The sequence below is a fragment of the Lepidochelys kempii genome, chromosome 26 (genome assembly GCF_965140285.1).
Source record: "Lepidochelys kempii isolate rLepKem1 chromosome 26, rLepKem1.hap1, whole genome shotgun sequence".
Lineage (NCBI taxonomy): Eukaryota > Metazoa > Chordata > Testudines > Cheloniidae > Lepidochelys > Lepidochelys kempii.
In genome coordinates, this window is record NC_136405.1 from 11,720,998 (window position 1) to 11,742,944 (window position 21,947).

The following is a 21,947-nucleotide window of genomic DNA, read 5'->3' on the forward strand; positions in this document are numbered from 1 at the left end:
AATCTATTCCCACAGCTGCTTCCCTGGCCCGGACGTGTTTTCATCCGGATCGTCACAGCTGGAGCCGGGACAAGAATGGCTGTAGATGGCTTAAGAATAACTCTGTTAACGGGCTCCCCAGGTACTGCGCAACCCCACCTCTCGCAAGGGGGGCCGTGCATGCCAATCAAGGCTGTTTAATAGCCAGACCTTGCTCTGTATTGTGTGTTCTACAAGGAGCAAATCCAGCTAGGTCTCCAAGCTACAAGCGTATCGCCGAACGGAGCGGCTAACCCTCAAGCTAGCAATACTTAAGGGTCCCTTGAACTAGCCATTCAAATCCTGCTGGGTACAGCTCAGCTTTGGTACAAGTCCCCAGCCGTTGCTTGTGTGCAGCTTTTCACCCCGCTCTCGTGACATTAACACCTCAGCCATTCGCCAGGAGCGGAAGAGGGCTCCTGGCTCACTAGCCATCCCTGTTACCTCTGCGTTCTCCACGATGTGGGACGGGGTGATGCTTTTCGGGATGGTGGCGATGCCCCTCTGAAGGTGGAAGCGGATGAGAACCTGCAGAGAGGGCAGGAGGAGTTGGTGAGCCAAGGTACGTGGCTGGCGTGGTGGCCAGGAGGCACACAGCCAGCAGGAAAAGACAGACACACACACACACACACTTTTCCCACACTGCACCCACAAACCCCCACCTCCGTGTAGGTTAGATAGGATGTCGTGCGGCTATAGACAAACACCGCTAGGGCCAGTGCTGTCCCCCCTCACCTGAGCGCTGGTTTTTCCGTGCTTCTGAGCGATCTCATTCACCGTTGGATTCTCCAGGAGGGGCACCGGACTGTTCTTCCCCGTAGGGCTAAGGGAAGAGATTTGGAGAGTCCTGAACAACGGGCAGCCCTTTGCCAACAGAAAGCTGGTGGGTTCGAGAAATGGGGAAGGGAAAGCACTGAGTCACTCCCCCTGAGCCAGCCACAGGGTCGACGAATGCCCATTGGTGCTGCTGTGCAAACAACGGCTGCTAACAACAGCCAGCATCCCTCCCTGGCCCAGCTCACTTTGCCTTTCCCCTGCTTTGTCACCACGCGGTAGCCAGAACTCATCACGCAGAGGGACCCCTGTTACATTGACCTGACTCTTGATTAAGTATTTATCCAAGAAAACAACAAAGAGTCTGGTGGCACCTAAAAAACTAACAGATTTATTTGGGCATAAGCTTTCGTGGGTAAAAAACCCCACTTCTTCAGACTTCTTCACTAACACGGCTACCCCCTGATATTTATCCAAGATAAATGAATCCAGTAAATGCTATTGGATTCTTCTCCCTCTCACACGAGTGTAAGTCCCAAGCCAGTGAAATCAAACCGGAGAGAGAGCAGAATCCAGCTCAGTTAGCATATCCAAGATCTCAGCCACACCTTGGACGGGTGGGCCAGGTTACCGGCCACGAAGCTCGAGAAGAGAAGGACCCAGCTTGTGTCTCAGAGCCAGCCCAGGCTGAGTTTGCAGCCGTGGCCGCTGGAAGAAACACCTCTCAGGCACTCCAGCTCACACTCACTCCATCTGCCAGTCACCACTGAGCCCCGTGATGCTGGTTCAGGCAGAACTGCTGCTTTGTGCTGTAGCTGTGGGTCTCTACTGTCCCCAGAAGGGTGATTTCCGAGTCATCAGCATGGACTCTGGGGCGGCAAGAACACCCCACCTTCTACCTCCCCCCCTTCTCTGATTAGCTCACTGGTCATTCTCCCTTTACAGGTCACTTTTGGACTGACCGGGGCATAGCAGGGCAGCCGAAGGGACTGTATGCGATGAGGACGATCCCCTTGGACCTGCAGTACTCCACCAGCTTGGGCTGGGTCAGGTAGGGATGCAGCTCCACCTGGTAGAGAAACAGTTATTGTCTCTCACGCCCACGTCCCATTGCCTCAAGGTGCTCATGAGCGGGCTCTGAAGGGCCGGGAAGTCCTTCCCGAGAGGCGGCAGCTTTCATCGGAAAACCCAAAGCTGGGGCCTGGTTTGCTGAATATCATGAGCCCCCGTAGCCCCAGGGTCAGGTGAGCTTCCCTCCTGCCCCGGGAAGGTCTCCTCCTCTTCTCTGCCCAGCCCCACATGCTTCTCCCAGCATGCTGGACCGAGCATCAGATTCGGCCTCCTTCCTCCACACCCTGGCCTAAGAGAGAGGAAGCAAGGCTCCGGCTGCAGCTTTCTGGCAGATCAGGACCAATCAATCCCCCTTCTGCCTGCACAGCATTCCCCGGGGCCTCCTTCTGCAGCGTTAGCTATTGGTCAGTGACCGTGGCTGGCTTGGAGAACGGACACAGGACCGGCCGCAGGGAGGTTGATTGATTAGGCCCGTGGTCCTCAGCCTTCTCCAGGCCACACCCCACCCCCATGTTAGAGAGGCAGCTTGACCTACTTAGGGGCGATTCGGAGCCATGAGGCTTGGGTTCTGTTCCCAGTTGTGCCATTAACCTTGAGCAAGTAACTTCCCCCTCTCCAGGATTGTTTCCCCTTCGCCCGTCTTGTCTCTCTGGACCCCTGGCTTTTCAGTGCTGGGACTGTCTCATACTGAGCACAGTGGGGTCCCAAGCATGGTTGGGCTCTGTGCTTCTGGGAGTCCTTTTGGGGCCAAGCCCTCAAAGAGCAAGCACAACCTCTCTGGCTCCGCTCAAGCTGCGAACCCAGGCATTCGAATGCTGCATTAAGCCCCCAAAGCCTGCTTAGCACAGTACGGAGGATGCCACAGCTGCAGGTTCCCAATTCTTGCTTGGGACCTTAAGCAGCGCAATGCAAAGCGAGCGGGAGCACTCCCTGGAGCGGAGACACGATTGCTACAGGCAGAGCAGGTGAGAGACAAAAACTTCGGAGCTGCACAGAGCTGAAGGAGACTCACCCACCTGGTCTCGCTCATATCCTAGGAGCGGCCTACACCACCACAGGAAACGACATTGTTACCGGTGTAACTCACACGCCTTTACCTGGTTGGCGGCAGGCTTGATCCTGCACACGGACAGCAGCCTCTCCAGCTGGGAGATGTTGAAGTTGGAAACCCCCACCGATTTCACCAGGCCTTCATCCACCAGCTTCTCCATCGCCTGCCAGGAAAACAAAGAGGTGCTGGATGATTTTGTTGGGGAGTGGTCCTGCTCTGAGCAGGGGGTTGGACTAGGTGACCTCCTGAGGTCTCTTCCAACCCTAATCTTCTAGGATTCTATGCAGCAGGTCATGGGCTGGGCCTACACAGCTGGGGAAACGCAGGGGGCTGCTGAAATAACGGGCGAGTGACAATGCACTGGCTGGCTTTGCCGGGGTGCTGGAATGCTTGCAGCTGCCACCGGCTTCACCCGGAGCTTGGGTGCTCAGCACCTGTGTCAAACTAACCCAAAGCCCTCCACCTCCTTAGGGACGTCGGCCCAGATCCTCGAAGGGAGTGAGGCACCGGTGCCTGAATACCTTTGAGGAGGTGAGCCCAGGTGCATGGACCAAGCCCAGCGATTGGTGCTCTCACGTGCCACAGAAGATCCTGCCCCAGTGCTTATGCTGGCAGAAGAGGGTCCCGATTGTCCTGCCCACCATTCGGTCCTCCACGCCCACCCAGGGCAGGCATGCAGCTCCTGCGACGATTGTGATCAATCGGATTCAAGTGGTAAAGGGCTGATCTCCATCTCTCCACGTGCTTAGGCTGGACCTTCAGGCAGTGCCGAGAACGGAGCGCCTTAAAAACACAGCCTCTGCCTTGGGCACCCACACAGGACAGATTTGCCAGGCGAGCTGCAGTGACGGGCCCGAATTCGGCCTTCTGCACATGCCCAGAACGAGGGAGGTGGAAGGCCTCTCGGGAAGCGGGCTGCCCGGCAGAAAAGCCACTCGTTCAACGTCCCAGAGGGGCATTCCCATTTCCGGAGGGAAAGGGCAGCTGGGTTGGAAAGCCAGTGGCTCTGACACCCGGGAGCCGACTGGAATCGTAGCTCTCTCCCCCCTTCGGAATGGGTTTAAAAATATTTCTGTCGGCACGCAAGCGCAGCCTGTCTCCTCCCGCGAAGCAATAGCTCCTTCTTGGGGCCTTTGTGCATTTTAAATGAGGCCATTCCATTGTCTCCAGCCAGACTAAAAACCTGCCCCGGCTCGCAGCTCTTAACCTTGCTGGTAATTACCAATTGCTACGGTGGCAGCCGCATTCAGCCTGCCTCTCTGTCTCTTGCAGCCAGACAGCAGAGGCTGCTGATGGGAAATATACGTGAGGAACACGAGTCAGCCATGGAGATCGTTACGACTGGAGGGGGATGGGCAGCCTATGCTGCTCTTTCCCTGCTGCTCGCTGAGCACTATGGGCGAGCCCATCGAAGCCAATGAGAGTCTTTCCACTGGCTGGAAAGGGCTTTGGATCAGGCCCTGTGTGCTTATGGTATCCATCAATGGTGCACATCACCGAGGCATGCAGGAGGTGGGAATCCGGGCTTCCCCTGATAAGGGATCCCTTCCATCCTAAATACCTCCATGTAGCTCAGCTGCCCTATCCCATCGCTACTGCGCCTTTAGCTCACATAGTAGCAGCTTGGGCTGAGGTGCAAAAGGTCCCAGGTTCTGTTCCTGCTCATGACCCCCCATGAACATGATTACACTTGGCCTGATGTGTGGCCTCTTACCCGCCAGGTGTCCACGTAGTCCACATCCGACTGCAGAAGCAACCCGTCCTTTTGAGGCATGAGCTCCTCGTTGATATTCTGCAGGGGAACAGACCAAGAGCCACTTTCTAGGGTGAAGCATCCCATGGGTATCTCTGGAACTGCTGAGAGTCCTGCCCCGAGTTGACCTGACTTGCCAAGAATTAACGAGTGGCCAGGCATCAAACACCCCCGCTGGCCCGTTCATCCCCGGGGAATGCCCACCACTTCTGTCAGAGTTATTGCAACAGGAGGAAGTGTGAAAGAAAGCCAGGGGCACCAGATTTTTTGAGCTGGATGATGCAGTGTCGGTGAGGTCTGCAGGGGGCTTTTCTAGAGAGCGAATATCCCGGCCTGATTGCTTGACCCCTCTCCCACTATTCCAGTCAAGGGGAGGCAGTCCAGGCTCATGAGCTCAAAGGAGAATGAGGCTGGGTCTCAACGTGGATAGGAGACTCCCCTGCTGTGGTGTTGCCCAGCCGGCACACGTCCAAGTAAGCGTAATTGCCCCAAGAGAGTTTAACCCTGGTGTTCTCACAGGTCCCCTTCCTCTTACCAAAATCGCCCAGAGAGCCTCATTGATCAGGATGACTCTCTGGCCTACCCAGGAGGCCCATCTACAGTAACACAATGCCCAGCACCTGATTGCCCTCAACTTCCCCTACAGCTCCAACTGGATCCTCTCATTTTCTTCATTTCCCAGCCTAACCTATTTTGCTGTTAAACAGTTGCTGTGTGCCACCCCAGGGGTGGCAGCGTTCCAGGTGCCAGGGAAGTGATCCTTTATTGTCTCCAAATGGCACCTTGGACCTACATGAGTCAAGTTCTCTATCGGCTTATGCCACCCATCCATGGAAGTCAGACAACGTGGCCCGGTTATGCCATGTTTCTAAAGCCCTTGTTGCACCTTCCATCCAAGTAGCTACAGAACCTTTACCTTGGCTCTTATCACCGTAATATCTGAGCACCTCCTGCCCCTGGGGAGCGGGACAGTGCTATTATTTCCATGCGGCACAGGGAGAACTGAGGCCCAGGGTCTATCAAGTGACTTGCCCAAGGTCGTGTTTTAAGTCTGAGTCTCAGCTTCACATTTTAGCCATGAGAACACGCTTCCTAGAAGCGCAAAAGGAAACCAGACAACACCCTCAGGGGCTGTCGACCTGCCACGGAGGGACAACCCAGCCTGCCTTGTTTTGCCTCCTGATAATTACGAACGGAAACCCAGTTCTGTCGTGCACTGACTCATCACCGTGTAAACTGCTGTGTGGCTGAGGGGAAGAAAGGGAACTAAATGCCATCAGCTCAGAGAGAAGCCACCTTACCAGAAAGCCCATTGGAGAGTGCATGAGATAGAGATCCAGGTAATCCAGCTTCAGCATCGTCAGGCTTTTCAGGAAAGCCGGCTTCACATCCTGCGGGGCATGGAAGCTGTTCCATAGCTGCCCAGAGAGGATAGTTGCATTATTCATTGCATTCCAGGAGCACCTAACCAAAATGAGGGCCCCCTGTGCTGGGCACTATCCGAGAGAGAGAGTCCCAGCCCTGCCGAGCTCACAGTCTACATAGAAGAGACAGACACAGGGTGGGAGGAGAAACGTGGAGGGGAAGTAAATTACTCCAGGTCACACAGCGAGAGACAGAGCCCAGGTTTCTAGACTCCCAATCCACTGTCTGTTCTACTGGACCAGGCTGCCTCTGTAAAATGGGGGCATGGTCAGAGAAAGAGTAGGAGAACAGGAGTATAATGAGCTGTATAGATGGGAAACAGAGGCACAGAGAGACTCCGTGACTCGGTCATAGCGGGAGGGTGTGACAGAGCCAGGAACTGAAGACAGATCTCCTGAATCCCAGTCCAGTGGCTTCACCCCAGCACCATCCTTCCTCTCAAAGATCAAAAACGGACATCCCTTTCCCCCAGTATTTTACTCTATACAAATGAAGTGTGTCCACCAGGCCTTAGAGCAATAAGTCAAATGTTGCTCTTCATTCCATGTCCCTGCTCCTATTGGTCTGCTCTTCTCAGCAAATAACCAGGAGGAGGAGCCAGCACCATGTGACCAATCAGCTCTGAGGTACACCCAGCTTGGAAATCTCTTCTATTTAGCATTTCATTGCTGCTGATTGTTGTAGGCACCTACCATGGGTCTTTGTTACTTGCATCATAAACGGAGTCTTAGATAATATCATAAATAGAGCTTAGTCTTGAGAAAAGATGACTGACCTGATAACAGTCTTGAAATACGTGAATGGCGGTTATAAAGAGGACTGTGATCAATTGTTCTCCATGTTCATTGGAGGTAGGACAAAAAGTAATGGGGTAAACTGGCAGGAAAGGCTATTTAGGTTAGATATTTATTTAGGCTTCCAAGTTTGTTCATGGAATCCCCTTGCTGGAGGTTTTTAAGACCAGGTTGGACAAAACTTGTCTGGGATAGTCAAGGTTTACTTGGTCCTGCCTCAGTGCAGGGGACAGGACTTGATGACTTTTCAGGGTCCCTTCCAGCCCAACATTTCTATGATTCTATAGTAGCTATGGGTGTGCTCCACAAAAGTGAGATGTTTGTATATATGTAGATAGACAATAGATTAGTGTTCTCAAATGGCATATAAGAACACTTAGCACTACTGGGCAAAAAATGGAATTTGAATCCTGTGGAAAATTCCAACAAATTGAAATTTCTAGTGGGGTGAAAATTCAGAAAAGTATCTATTTGGAAATATTGAAACTTTTCAGTTTGCTCAGGTCAAAATAATACAATCTGGACTAACATAAAAATATGCAAGTGGAAGTTAAATGAAACGGGAAAGTCGAAATGATGTGTTTTGACATTTTTTTCCATTGCAACTTTGCCAAAATTGAGATGTTTCTGCAAAATAGTTTAGATTCCGACAAAATTGTATTTGCCAATGGAAAAAAAACTGTCCCATTGTCCATTTTCGATCATCTCTAGTAAATTAGAAAGTTTAATAACGTTGTTGTTCTGCACTGGGAATGGCAGCTCTTTGACAATTGTGTTTCAATCCACAAGGCACACAGTACAGTCAACATCAAGCCTTCATGAGTCAGGCCCCCCTAGAATCCATGAGATTGGCTTAAAAAGCCATAGGGTCTTATTTGCCTTCTGGCCTTTGGGGGGGGGGGTGTCTCATTTTGCAGCTTCTGTGAATAACCGAGAGGGTTAGGAAATCATTTTTTTATTTAATGGAGGCTGAAATTTTCACCATATCATGAGTCCAGGAGCAGAGGCCACGAGAAAAAAACCACAAACACCCAGTATCCCAAGTCTTGGGGTAACTTAGAAAGAATTAGCAATCCTGGGCTTCTGTCTGGAAGGGAAACGGGGCTCACCTTGCTCACCACATAAAGTTCGTCTCTCTTCAGCCTCCCTTCCCCCAGCATCTTTTCAAAGGCTGCTCCGATCGTGGCCTCGTTCTGGTAAAAATAAGCACAGTCGAAGTGCCGATATCCAGCATCTAACGCTACCTGTAGGGCTTCCTGAGCAGCATCCGGGGGACACTGCAAAGAAAGCAATAGACGCATCACTGCTTGCTGTCTAATCTTCCCCCGAGCCACACTCCTGGGGCTAACGAGCTACACTGATTTACACCAGCCAAAGACATGCTCAATAGCTTGAGATCTCTCAAGCCAAACCCAGGGCCAGGCCTTGTCCACACTTGGGTAGGAGATACCCCCAGAGAATGGCCAGATGCTGCAAATTCCACACATGGTGCTCGTCCTTCCAAGTCGGTGTTAAACCAAGGCCCCAGCATGGCACTGTGGTGCCCACGATGCCACCTTTCAGCTATGGTGCATAGCCGTGCTCCAGCCCACATTCGGTTGTCAAAAGGGTCCCACAGCTCCCCAGGCAAGAGAGCTTCAGCTGCAACTTTGCAGAGCCAAGACTCATGGAATATTTTGTTGCCTTGGAGATTAAAAGGGCTTTGGGTACACGCACAGACGGGGATAACAAGGCTGTCCTCTGCTGCACCAGTCTCTGGGGGCTCATACGCCAACTACCAACATCCATAGGCTCATAGGCACTTCAAACAGTTTCGACATGCTCTTGCCCTTCATGGGTTTGCAATAAACATTCACACACTTTGAGCTTATGCTCAAATAAATTGGTTAGTCTCTAAGGTGCCACAAGTCCTCCTTTTCTTTTTGCGAATACAGACTAACACGGCTGTTACTCTGAAACCATTCACACACTTCTAATAGGCCAAGAGTCATTGTCCCTCTCTTTGCTACCAGTCCCAGCAAAGTCTTCGGGAATTACCACATTCTCCCTTGAACAAAGGGTCTGATCCTATGTCCGCTGAATTCAGTGGGCCTCTTTCTGCTAACTTCATGGGCTGTTAACATCTGCCTGAGCATTAACTCAGCCTTGTAAACATATTCACCTGATCTGGGCTGCGGCATCCTGCTGACACCCAGCCGCACCCTGGCTGTGTGCGGAAACAGAGCCGCCGAGAACCCTCTCTGTACCAAGCCTCCTTTAATTACAGCGTTTACCCAAGAGTGGAGGCCGGCATGCCCCTGCCTGCAAAGAACACGCAGACAAAGAGCGACCGCAGCATCCGACCCAAACAGATGAACCGGCACTTATGCAGGGTTGTTCCTGCCTTGGAACAAAGGGAAAGCAGGTGGGGAGAAGTGTAGGCCCAGCAGGAGTTATGCCGAGAGGCAGGATCCCTGGGGTAGATTGATCACAGCTGCACCCACCCCTTGTAGCGCCCGGGCTCTCTTGTTCTTGAAAACAATCAGCGTTTAACCTGCGCTCGATATCGGATGCTCAGTACATCATGCCACAGCACCGTCCAATGAGAGAGCCCGCAGTCGGGTGGGCTCCCTGCCTCCTTCTCCCATCTAGCCAACGCATTGCTGAAGTCCTCAGTCAAACCACCCCTCCTCTCCCAGCTCCCTAATGTCCCGCTCTTCTCTCTAGCTGTGCTCTCCCATCTCCTGCACTCTCGTGGGCCAATGCTGGGCTTTAGATCTCAGGCCCTGGCTGGAAATTCGCCCCCCTCTCATCCTAAAACACCTATTCGACAAGATCAGGGCTTGCGCCATGGTGCATTGGCGCAGATGACATCCACCCTGGACCTCCCCCTTGGGGCTGACAGAGAACATCTCATCTCCAAGGCTGCCAACCCAGCAGTCTTTCATCAGAATTCAATTCCCATCAAAGACCTCTTTGAAAGGAGATTAAGGTAGACAATTACCTCTCCCAGCTCTTTCTCGGGTCTCGTGAGTGCTGCTGGCAGCAGAGGCCTGAGTCAAGGCTGGCAAAGCCATGGGGCACCCCACAAGCGTTCCGTGTCCCAGGGAAGTTTATTAAAGGATTAAACCTACAACGATTATTTAATTGCACAACAAAGCAAACGGATCCTGATCGGCCTCGATGGGAAGCCGCTTCCCTCCATAACAAACGGAGCTCTGCCCTGGCACAGAGACATGAAAATCGCCTTGAGGACCAAGGATCCTTTGTGAAAGTAAGGACCATAGCTGGGGAGCAACTACATCTATCCCGTGACCACAGTTGCCCAGTGGGCTACCAAAAGGAACAGTTTTGCTGGCCGCTCTTTACCCTTCAGTAGCCAACATAGTTTCATGGATTGATCCTAATGGAACAAATCCCATTGACTTCAATGGGCTTTGGGTCAGCTGTTTGAAGTTTGCTGTGTTTTGTTTTAAATGCCTTTGGGATGAAATGGAGACGTTTGCAAGAAAAAAAACCTACTGTTATCAAATTTGTTGAGCAACAAAACAAGAGCGGGATTTAAAAAAAAAAATTCAAATCCAAAAAATATCAGTGAAAACATTGGGTTGATTGGCTGACTTTAGTTTCTTCACAGAACATAACATCCCAGTATTTGCCAACGGGTCTACTCTGGCAAAAAAGTTTCAGAACAAAAGCAGTAGAACTGGTTCCCATGCCTACAGTCCCTTCTCTCTTATTTTCTCCCTCTCATCCAACCTCCCACCCAGTTTTTCCTGGCTCCTCTTTTTTGGTACAGGCTAACACTATTGCTGCAGAAAGGCAACCCATTACGACCTCATCAACACTTGAAAGTGAGGCCAGTAAAACTATTTTGCTTGGTGCAATTTTCTTCCAAAATAGGCAGACCAGACAAAGATGTAGCTTTGCCTTTAACCTTAGTGTGGTTTTAACCACACAGGAAAAGGAATAAGCTGCCCTGATCTTTATAGGGGAATTGTATTACTTCAAAATTGTACCAGGATAGTTTGAGTTGGCACAATTTTGTAGTATAGGCAAGTCCTGTGCGAGATTAGCCTGTAAGAGTCACTGCTGAAGGATCTCAAACACTTGACACAATTCAGGGAAGAATTAGACACAAAGAGCATTGGCAGTTGGACCAGCCAGGATCCAAGTTAAGAGACTTCATGCCTCAGGGAAGAACAGAAGATCCACCAGCTCGCAGAAAGAAATACTGATGTTCAAAGTCAAAAAATGCTCACGTGCTCTGAAAAGTGACTGAAATGGCACCAGGAGCTGCCAGGTTTATTGGCTTGCAGTGATTCTAGCTCAAATCTGTTCACAGTTTGCAAGTAAGGTCTGACCGGGGCCGGGGGTGTCATTAACAATAAGGGATGAGGAAGGCGGGCACAGTTGCAAGAGACAAGACTTTATCAAACATGCCTAAGAGGCCAGTGTTACATGCCGAAACTCTGGTGTTTGTGCACCAGCAGCCTGGCCCCAGCATGCCTTGCTAAGCCCCTGATGCCTCCCCAAACCAGATCCCTCTGGAAACCTGACCCTCTTTCTCAAGTTCCACTCATCACGCTACAGACTTGGTGCTGCTCTTATACTCCAGCTTCTTTGGCCCCTGTGCACGTTACAGTTGCACCGAGGCTTGCTCTAAATTGCACCCTGCCTGCCCACATCCCACATGAGCCACTTGGGCTGTCAGGATTGCCAGAGTTGTAGGAACACCTTGGCCATCTCCCCCTTGTACTTCACAACAAATGCAGATTTATTAATTTTTTTTTTAATAGCTTTGATTGAATCCAATGACGACAAACAGAGGACAGTGCTTCTCAGCGCTGGCAAGCCAGCACCTGACATAGGTGTTATGCATTCATTCTGCAACTTCCATTCTCTCTTAGGACCACTGAAGTCAACAGGAGTTTAAACATTAGACTTCAGTGGGTCTAGAAAGCGGTCCTCAAATGAGTATCTGCCTCCTGTAAATCGACTGCCAGTGAACTCAAAATACTGTTATGTGGAGGATGTTAATGATCTTTGATCTATAGACAATCACAGACCTGGTTAAAGCCAATGCATGTGCTAAGCACCTTTCTTCCAGGCTCAATAGAAGGAGCAATTAAGCCCCTTTATGTCATGAGATACCGGATAACAGTAGAAGCCACCACGCAAGCCAATGGCAAGATCAGAAGCGGAGCCATGTGGGCTTCCCTGATTGCAAACACAGAAGCTAGGCTGTGGCAATTGTTTGGCAAGGTGTGTGTGTGTGTGTGGGTATATTTGAGCAGAAACCAAGCAGACAGAGAGAGAAGCAGTTGTGTGGGGGAGCAGAGAGAGCGAGCTCCTTGTGGCCTGGAACTGCTGGAGAGGTAGGCTTGGAAACTGAAAGCCAGGAAACTGCTTGCTGTTTGTTTTTAATTGTTTTCAGGGAAAACAAGCAAACTGGCCTGTGCTTTCTTTGTAAACAAAACAGGATCCAACCAAACAAATACCTGTCGTCAGTTTCTCCTCCTAACTGAAACAGACTTGCCAGATCCTGATAATTTCCTCAGTGCTGGGACTAAGGGGGCAACGGTACTTAACATGTTTGTAAAGGCTAGCATGGACACTCCCCACACATCTAATCATGTTTGTGGTTTACTCGGTGCTATGTCTTCACTGCAAGAGGTGCATTTACACAGAGATCGCTACTTCGATGTAAATTCCAAGTGGAGACAAGGCACAGGGCTTTATGTTTTTACCCCAATGTACCCCTTAAAGTAAACTCCTGAGGGATGAAGGGTGGGGAAGAGGGTTGACCTCAACTAGCTACATCAAGGCAAAAACTACCCCTGCCTTGTCTCCAGCAGGATTTTGTTTCAAAAGAGCTATCTCGAGGGATCAGCGGACGGTAAACTACAACCACGTGCCGCAGCTGGATCAAGCGTGAGGGGAACATCCCGACTAGTGTTCATAAATGCGTTCTGTACCTCGAGTGAGTCAGTGACCCGGAGCTGAAAAAGTCCAGCAAAGACGTGACTCTGAGAATGGGAGCATCCGTAGCCCAAGGAATTTGTAACAGGTTATAAATAAATACGATTGCATTGCCCAGATTCTGAACTGCCCCTTGGAAAAGGCCCAGAAATACCCAACTGCAGCCCAGAACACGGCTGCCTTCCCTGCCTGGCAATACACCGGCGGATGCCTCATCAAAACATTGAGCATATCTGCGGGGACGGGACAGCTCCAGCCGCTAGGCTGTGTGAGAGTCGGTGTTGTCAGAGCTGACATGAATCTGCTGTCTGAAAAGACAGCGAGATGCCACGCAGGGTTTAAACTCTATTTGAACTCGAGCAACAGCACTGAAATTCAGCTAGTGCCAGTCTCTAATGCCCCTTGGTCATTAGGCCCTTGGGCTTCTGGGCTTGTGTTCTCGCTTGTTCTGGCGGCTTTGATTTTAAATGCACAAAGGGAGAGGACAGGAGGAAACTGGCTAAGATTACACTGAAACGTGGAGGGCGGGGTGGGGGTACTGAAACAAAGGCAGATGTGTTCATGTTGGCTCTGAGTTCCAGGAGCCCAGTGGGTCGCAAAACTAGGCATGGTCTGGATCAATGGTTCTGCTTTCGACCGGTCTCTGTGCTAAGCTTCAGCTTTGTTCAAACCAGAGCCCCCCTGCCTGACAACTCAGTTGCTTTCGATTAAAGCCACCTTTGTTTAGATTTGGTCTAGAGGCCTCATCCCGAAAGGGGCCACGTGCCCCTTGGAACGTACTCTGTACCCTCAACTCACTGCGAGGACGCTGCTTTGGGATCAGCACGCTGCAGGCTCGGGCCCTACATTGTTGATCCCAGCTTGTGTGGAGCACCCGCAAGCCTCATCGACGTCAATGGGAGTCGAGAGCACTTGGGGCTAGATTCACAGTGGGCTGAGGGCACTGCAATGCTGAGCTTTGCAGTAGCTAATTGCTAGGTGCCAGGACTCCTCCCGCATTGTATGCTGAAAGTTGGGCACTGTACACAGGGGTTCTCGGAAGCGAATGGGCTGAGCAGGGAGCAGCCTATGTAAGCTCGGAGTGAAACGCAGAGGGACAGGGCAGGGCCAGATCCACAAAGGGAGCCAGGTGCCTAACTCCCACTGACCTGGGGCTCAGGCACTTGAGTGACAGGCCAGAGGGCGGTGTCTTTCTCCACTCTGGATCCTCAGCTGTGAGCCCTCTCTGGGAGCGGAGCCCTTTCTCAGGAAAAAAAACAGAGAAAAAGCTTCCCCTTTACCCCCCCCCCACACACACACACATCCACACCACAGGGCGCTCACTGGGTAGGTGGGAAAGGCAGGTTTAAGCCCTTGCTTCAAATCGGGCAGAGCAGGGCTTCAAACCTAGGTCTCCTACAACCCCCTGAGTGCCCCGGCCACTGGATCCTGATCGACACAGACACACACCGCGGCCTGAGTGGCTTGTGGGTGGGTCTGGTGTGCTTGGAGCATATCTGTCGGATCAGGCCCTGCAGACGAGATAGGCAGAGGAAATCCTAGCTGGAGAATCCCACTGGGGTTTAGGCCGTGATTTTGTGAAGGTCCGTGGGCCTGAGCGGTTGGTCTTCGGCACCTAAAGAGACACTTAGGCACTTAAATCCCTTTGTGAAACCAGCCCTTCGCCAGAGCACTCCAGCATCTTGCCAGATTGCGCCCTAGAGGAGCGTGACCCATCACCGATCTCTCGAAGGAGCTGCTCTAGGGGGAGCACATGGCTGGACACAAGCCCCAAAGGATAAATTTGCCACTCTCAATAGTTCTCAGATTTCACTGAAGAAGGGGGAGCACCCCATACTCCTTCGCCTGGGGCTGCCACTGGTAATCCAGACACTCAGTGGTGCCTCCAGAGAGCCGCTACTCAGATCCAACTGGCTGGACGAACGCTTAAACTTGGATGATCCCTAATGACTGAAGAGGAGACAAGATGGAGGTTCGCCAAAGCCAGGGTGGAAACTCACCAAGACGCAGCTAGCGATGGGGAGAGAGGGGAGCAAATCTCAGCCGGGGGTGGGGACACAGCTGCATTTACTCATTAGTTTTGTTGCTTTTCCTTGTGCCAGCTGCCCAGTCCCGGCAGGGGCTGGACACAGACCGGGCAATCATGGGGCAGACCTGCCTTCCTTCCGCTGATCTCCATGGGTGTAATGTTATTACTACTGTCCCGGCACTCAGCAGAACAAGCCGCAGGCAATTTCAGTGCTGCGCATTAAGCAACTCAAATATGAAGTTAATTCTAACAGGGCACATTTTGTACCACGTATGGATTAGAAGTTTTGGTGTGGGATTATGTAATGGATGCATAGGAAGCTTTCTATGGGTAAGCCTTAAAAAAAAAATGAAGTCAATGAGTCATGTACAGCATCTAAATTAAATCTTTTCATGCTTGGAATTTGATTTTGACCCTGTGTGATTTCCATGGCTATCTAGCGGAGGTACTTAGCTGGTTCCCACCACTGTAGGGTGTGGGCACCTCCCACCCTTTAATATATTTAGCCTCACAACCCCGCTGTGAGGCAGGGCTTTTCTCTTACTCCCACTGCACTGATGGGGGGAACTGAGGCAGAGAGGCTAAGCCAACTTGCCCAGGTTCTCACAGGATGTTTGTAGCAGAGCAGGAATTGAAGCTAGATCTGCCACAACCCATGCTAACCACTGCCCCTCCTCTTCCCCAATATAGCAAGTCAGATTTCCAGCTAAGTGTCTTAAGGGCCAAATATCTAAGCGGTGCCAAGAAATGAGATCCAAACGGTGTGGCTTGGGGTGTCTCCAAACCTTGTCGGTGGTGGATTTGGCATTTTAGTGTCAGCCAATAGGTAGTGGGAAAATGCTAAGTTTGAGACCAGATAGAACAATGGTCCGATAACAGTACAGACCCTCCCACGTAGCCAAAAGCTGCTTTTAGGACCCGAGCTTCTGCTCTATTGACTAAAGCTATGTGGGAATTGGGTCCCATCCCCAGTGAATGTTGGGATTTTTACTCAGGAAAATCAAACAGCCTCCAAAACTGAAGATTTTCTACCAAAACCTAAAAGTTTTCTGGCAATTTTTCTCCAAATGTTCTCTTTTTGAGGGTGAGGGGTAGTGATTTGTGGGATTACTTCAGCTAAAAACCGTTAGCAAAACCATTTGGTTTTCTGCCAAAATGACTGGTTTTCCAAGAAAAAAAAACATTCAAAGTACATTGATTTTTCCAGACAATTTCCATGAAATTTCTCACCTTTGTCCAAACCCCAATTTTTCATTAAAGCAAAGAGTTAACAAAAAAGATTTTCAACCACTCTCAAACCCTGCTAAGCGTGTGTATCACCATTCTGCCCCTTTATTGGGCGCCAGGCTGGGTGCTGGGCAAATCAGTACCAGCTGCCACGTGGGATACATGACCTGCTTCTTTGACTTTTAATCCCAGCCCACGCTTTGTCGTGGACAGCTCTCTGCCCCTTCTTCTGCATGCCATGTGGAGCACAGAGGTGTGACAAGATTCTGGTCTCCTCTGCAAACATGTAGATTTCCCTGTGCCACGTTCTTGTTTTAAGAGAACCACCCTGTAGCTGACAGCTGTGGTCTATGCCCAGGAGTTGCAGGCCATGCAGCTGGCTTTAAACTCACGTCCAGTGGATGCTCTGCTCACCCAAGTGTGCAGAAATTCAGCAAAATGGGCTCCTTCCTACAGTGATTTGTTTGTTAGATTATGGGAACGTGCAGAAAGACATACATAGATGGGGAAAGAGACACGTATAGGGATGACACTAGTTTGTTACACTGGATCATTGCCCAATCTTAGCGTTCCCTGCTTAGCTCCCCAGCACATGAGCACTATGGGGGGTGGGGTGGGGGGTGGGAATCAGAATCCCAACACTTAACACCTTGAGTTTTGCAGCATTTGGATCCCAGAACTGGTTCCCACAGTACGGATCCATCTCCAATACGGAACATTCTGCAACACGGCAGGTGAGAACTGTGGTCGTTCAGCCCTTACGAAAATCAACTGGTTTAAAGTGGCGTTGAAATATCATAAGCGCTGTGCAAAAATATTTGTTTCCTCCATCCATAGGCCCACAAACCCAGCATTTTTACCATTTAAGTATACAATAAATCAATTGGAACATAAATATTGTACTTACATTTCAGTGTATAGAATATAGACCAGTATAAACAAGTCATTGTCTAGAGGACATTTTAGTTTGTACGGACTTCGCTAGAGTGCTTTTTATGTAGCTTGTTGCAAAACGAGGCAGATATCTAGATGAGTTGATGTACCCTCGGAAGACCTCTGCATGACCCCAGGAGTCCACGTACCCCTGGTTGAGAACCACTGCAAAACAAGCAGACGCTTCCACTGCCCCCCCAGTCAAAATTTAACCTCAGAGAGAATCTGCTTTGAAAACCCAATTGCCAAAACAAACTGATACCAAAACAAAACGTACAATTTCTAGAAAGCTCTCCACTCCAGTAATGTTTTTGTCGCCTTTCTTAAATTTTTTTTTTTTAATTACAAGCATGGGAAAGGCTTTCCTAACAACATTGTTAATTTGCCCGGTTGCTGTAGTAAAAATGAAATATTTGGAGTACAATCAAAGGCTAATTCTTTAAAAGCCAAACTCAAAATGTGCTAAGGAGTATTTTATACAATTGCTTGAAAGATGTAATTTCATGAACTAGTCACATTTATAACTCCTGAAGAAACAAGTTTTAGAAAAATTCAAACTCATCCCTACCACCCCCACCCTCCCAAAAAAGAAAGGACACCTTGCCTAGTGGGTAAAGCACTGAACTGTTACTTGTGAGTTCAATCCCCAGCCGTGCGATCTTGAGCAAGTCATTCTGATCAGCTCCTGCTCTGCAAATGGAGAAAATGCTTCCTTCGCCTGTCTTATCTAGTTACACCCTGGTCCTGCAAACGGTGGGCTGCTATGCCCAACACAGACCGCCAAGGAAGCCACTAGTGCTCTGCCCATGCAGAGTTGCAAGATCGGGACCTTGGATTGTAAAATCTTTGGAACAAGAAGTGTTTAATACAGCCCCAAGCGTGGACAAAGCCTCTACATGCTACCATAATCCAAATAATTATTATAATCCTTTAGATAGCTACCAATCCATCAGCAACAAAGTTCTAAATCTTACGGACCTTCCTGATAAGTCATCCACTCCCTTAGGATTAAGAGAGATGTGGCAAACACTTCTATGGGGTTATTAAAGTGCAAATATTTTGGTGTGTAAAGTGAATTCTAGGGGTAGCGTCAGGTGGTGTATTTAAGGGCCTCAGCTTGCAACCACAGGATTGGGTCCAAAATGGTAAACTAAAAATAAAGATAGGGGAGGAGATAACATGGCTCATTTGACATTGGGGACGTATGCCTTTCCCCGGCAGATGAGACTCTCCTTTTGAGAAAATTTCAAAGCCAAATTCTGTATACCAGGTATCTCGCTGAATTCCCAGACATCGACTGACATGGCTACATGTCTTTTGACAGACTCCCTGCTTTTGCAGAACGTCATCTGGCTCCCACATTTGACAGTGGAAGGCAGGAGGGAGGTTGATGCGATGCTGGCCAGCACACTGCACCAGTAGTTAGCTAGTAGCCCCATAGCTTTTTGTGGACTGTAAGATTTTATATTTAAAACATTCTAGTTTTAGTTGAAGAAACTTTTCCCAACCTGATCCTCCTCAGTGCTGACTTCCCGAGTCTTCAGGTAGCAATATTTGTAAAGCAATAATTTCAAGAGAGGTGGATGCCCCATTCAGCTCAATTGTGGGTTCATGCTGAAGCCTACTGGCCAAGTAAAATGCCAATTTGCTCCTTATTCCAGGGCTGCCCATTGCAGCAGAAGCCTCCAGCTATTCTGGGAGAAGGGGTATTGTTTCAGTGGCTCCATTTTCTCCTTCCCCTTCCGACTACTGATAACAGGGTTCTTTCAGTAGGTGCTACTCAAGAGATTTCAATGAGGAGTCCATATAGCTCAATGGAAGACGATTGGGTCTTAGAGCAATGCTGGGTTTGCAGTGCGAGCTCTTACGAGCACCGTGGTAGGGAAATTTAAATGGATTGGGCTACGGGAGACCCCGTGAATTTGAATTATTTTCATGTAATTAACTTTTTTTAAAAAAAAATCCAATGCACACTGAAAATCTCCAGTTAAGCAGACGGTCTTATCTCGCCTGTCTGACAAAGAGACGGTCACATACTGCCCACTGCTTGCTACCCAACATAGCGCCAGACAAGCCTGGCACCAGCTGAAGACCCAGTGTTTTAACACGAACAGCAGGGGAAAGAGGACTTTGGGTTCCCTCGTTAGATATAATATTTTGTACCGCAAGAACCCTGTTTGGCCAGAGATCTCCAGCAGCTTTACAGCCATTTGATATACAGCGGTTTGCTGCTATTTAATAGCTAGTGGGCAAGTCTAATGATTCAGATTGTGGTAGCACCCCGAATCCCTAACCAAGATCAGCGCCCCACTGTGCTAGGCACTGTACAAACATCATACAAATTTGTTCCCTGCCTCAAACAAGGAGAAAGTTTAAGTGATTTCCCCAAGATCTGGTCTGCATTAGGGTTATTTTCCAAGAGCACTGGGCATGCGCCAGCTGCCGATTTAGCCAATGCCCTGGGCATCGACGGCTACAGCCAGGGCTGAAGAGCCAGATTCGCTAGCTGCCGGCGTAACAGCTTTCTATGCGGTGGAGACAGAGCAGAAAGATGGCCCACCTGGCACACCTTCACCAGCTGGCTGCAGTGGGAGCCCAGGGTCCAACTTTAAGGTGCGCTCAGCCAATAGCAGCTCCTGTTTCTCTCTTCATCTATGCGCTGAAAGGAGAATGGGGCTCTTAGGAAAATCGGGCCCCCTACGAGAGCTGTCCCACCAGACTTTTAAGCAATCAATTAGAGACTAAAACACATTTATTTGGGCATAAGCTTTCGTGGGCCAGAACCCACTTCATCGGATGTATGTAGTGGAAAATACAGGAGCAGGTATAAATACATGAAAGGATGGGAGGGGGTTGCTTTACCAAGCGTGAGGTCAGTCTAACGAGATAAATCGATTAACAAGGGAGGAAAAATAACTTTGAAGTGGTAAGAGAGTGGCCCATTACAGACAGCGGCAAAGAATCCTATGGCACCTTATAGACGAACAGACGTATTGGAGCATAAGTTTTCATGGGTGAATACATTCAACGAAGCGGGTATTCACCCACGAAAACTTATGCTCCGTTACGTCTGTTCGTCTATAAGGTGCCACAGGACTCTCGGCCGCTTTTACAGATCCAGACTAACACGGCGACCCCTCTGATACTTGACACCATTACAGACAGTTGACAAGAAGGTGCGAGTAACAGTAGGGAGAAATTAGTATGCGGGAAATTAAGTTTAGGTTTTGAAATGACTCAACCACTCCCAGGCTCTATTCAGGCCTAATCTGATGGGATCCGGTTTGCAAGTTAATTCCAATTCTGCAGCTTCACGTTGGAGTCTGGTTTTGAAGTTTGAAGCTGCAGAACTGGAATTAATTTTGCAAACTGGATCCCATCAGATTAGGTCTGAATAGAGCTTGGAGCAGTTGTGCAAAAAAATACAAACAGACTCCAGCATGAAGGAGACAGGGAGCCTGGGGGAGAGGCAGTTAGGGGACAAGGAGTGGGGGGGGGGGATGGATGAGGGGGGCAGGCTGTTTGCTGAGGCACAGCCTTCCCTACCTGGCCCTCCATACCATTTCGTAACCCTGATGTGGCCTTCAGGCCCCGGACGTGGCTGAAGTTGCATAACGTAGATCGATCCCTCCCCACCCAATCTGGAAAGAGAACGAGACCAGAGAATTGCTGCCATGGAGCTTACCTGCCAGGTCCCTAGGCCAAGTAAAGGTAGGCGGCCCCCAGACAGCAGCGTTACCGCCTTAGAACTCATCATGACGCTTTCAACGTTTCAGTCTCAGAGCTCCTGACACATGGCGGCACCGTTTCAGGGACTGGACTTTTTATGCGTCAGCTAACGCAGCCGAGACATGCCCACAGGTCAGGGGATAAAATGACGGCACCCTTCATAGTCATTGGCTATATGAGCAGCCAATGGGAAAGCTTAAGGATATTTTGGGGCCCTGAGAGTCCTGGAATGAAAGTCTTTATAGGAACAGCTAAAACAAAAAAAATTCTGTCCTGCCAAAAAACCAAACAACCCCCCCCCCACCCTCCAGAAGCATCCGACCAGGGAGGTTACCTGACAGGCAGCAATGCAGGAGGGGAAGGGAAGAGTCACCTGGACCCTTTCATCATTCCTACAACTAGCCAAGGTTAGTTCTGAAAACTAGAGACAGTCGGGGAATTTTCGGAGAAAACGCCTTTCTGTCGAAGAATACAAGTCATCAAAACATCTTGCAGGACAGGGTCAGATTCCACAAGATTCCCATTTTGAACTGGTCCAGCCGTCCTCTTTGGACACTTTTGAAATGAAAAGTTTGTTGCTTTTTGGTTCAAAAGGACTTTTTTTGTTTAGCAATCAAACTCCTTTTACTCCAAATGATTTAAACAAAAAAACCGTAACCAGTCAGAAACAAACACCAAACACTTCCAAAGTTAAACAAAATGTTTCAAAAGGTCAAAGTCTTTTTTTCTCCACATTTATTTTTGGATCATGAAAATTTTAGAAACAAGTTATTTATTAATGCAGCCTGGTCAATGTGAGTTAGGTAACCCTCAACATTGGTAGCTCCCTCTTGATTTCTGGCCCAAGTCTTCTCTCAGATCTCTTTTAAGCCAGCATAACACCAGTAGAGTTATTCCTGACATGCACAAGGCTCAGGTGAGGGGCGAATCAGCCTCTGCCTCCCTACTGGAGTATTTAGTAGTGATAAGACTGACCCACAGGAAAGTAAAAAAGTGAAGTGACTGTCCCAAGGTCACACAGCAAGTCAATGGCAGAGTCAGAAATAGAACACGGCTAGCCTCTTAGAGAAAGGACATCAGTCTGGGACTTAGATTCAATTCCCTGCTCCACTATACCTCCTGGAAGTCCTTGGGACATTGCTAAGGCCCAGCTTATTAAAGGCTTTTAGGCCTTGAGCCACT

At 49.6% G+C, this 21,947-nt stretch overlaps 1 protein-coding gene across 1 annotated transcript in view; it reads right to left on the reverse strand.

Annotated features, from left to right (window-relative positions):
• Positions 1–21,947, reverse strand: part of LOC140903512 (1,5-anhydro-D-fructose reductase) — a 45,511-nt gene that overhangs the window by 3,096 nt on the left and 20,468 nt on the right. The window contains exons 4-10 of the mRNA XM_073324876.2: positions 7,996–8,163; positions 5,969–6,085; positions 4,629–4,706; positions 2,961–3,077; positions 1,755–1,861; positions 754–841; positions 463–546 (exon numbers count right to left, since the gene is read on the reverse strand). Coding sequence (XP_073180977.2) covers positions 463–546; positions 754–841; positions 1,755–1,861; positions 2,961–3,077; positions 4,629–4,706; positions 5,969–6,085; positions 7,996–8,163 — 759 coding nt within the window. The remainder of the gene's footprint in view (positions 1–462; positions 547–753; positions 842–1,754; positions 1,862–2,960; positions 3,078–4,628; positions 4,707–5,968; positions 6,086–7,995; positions 8,164–21,947) is intronic.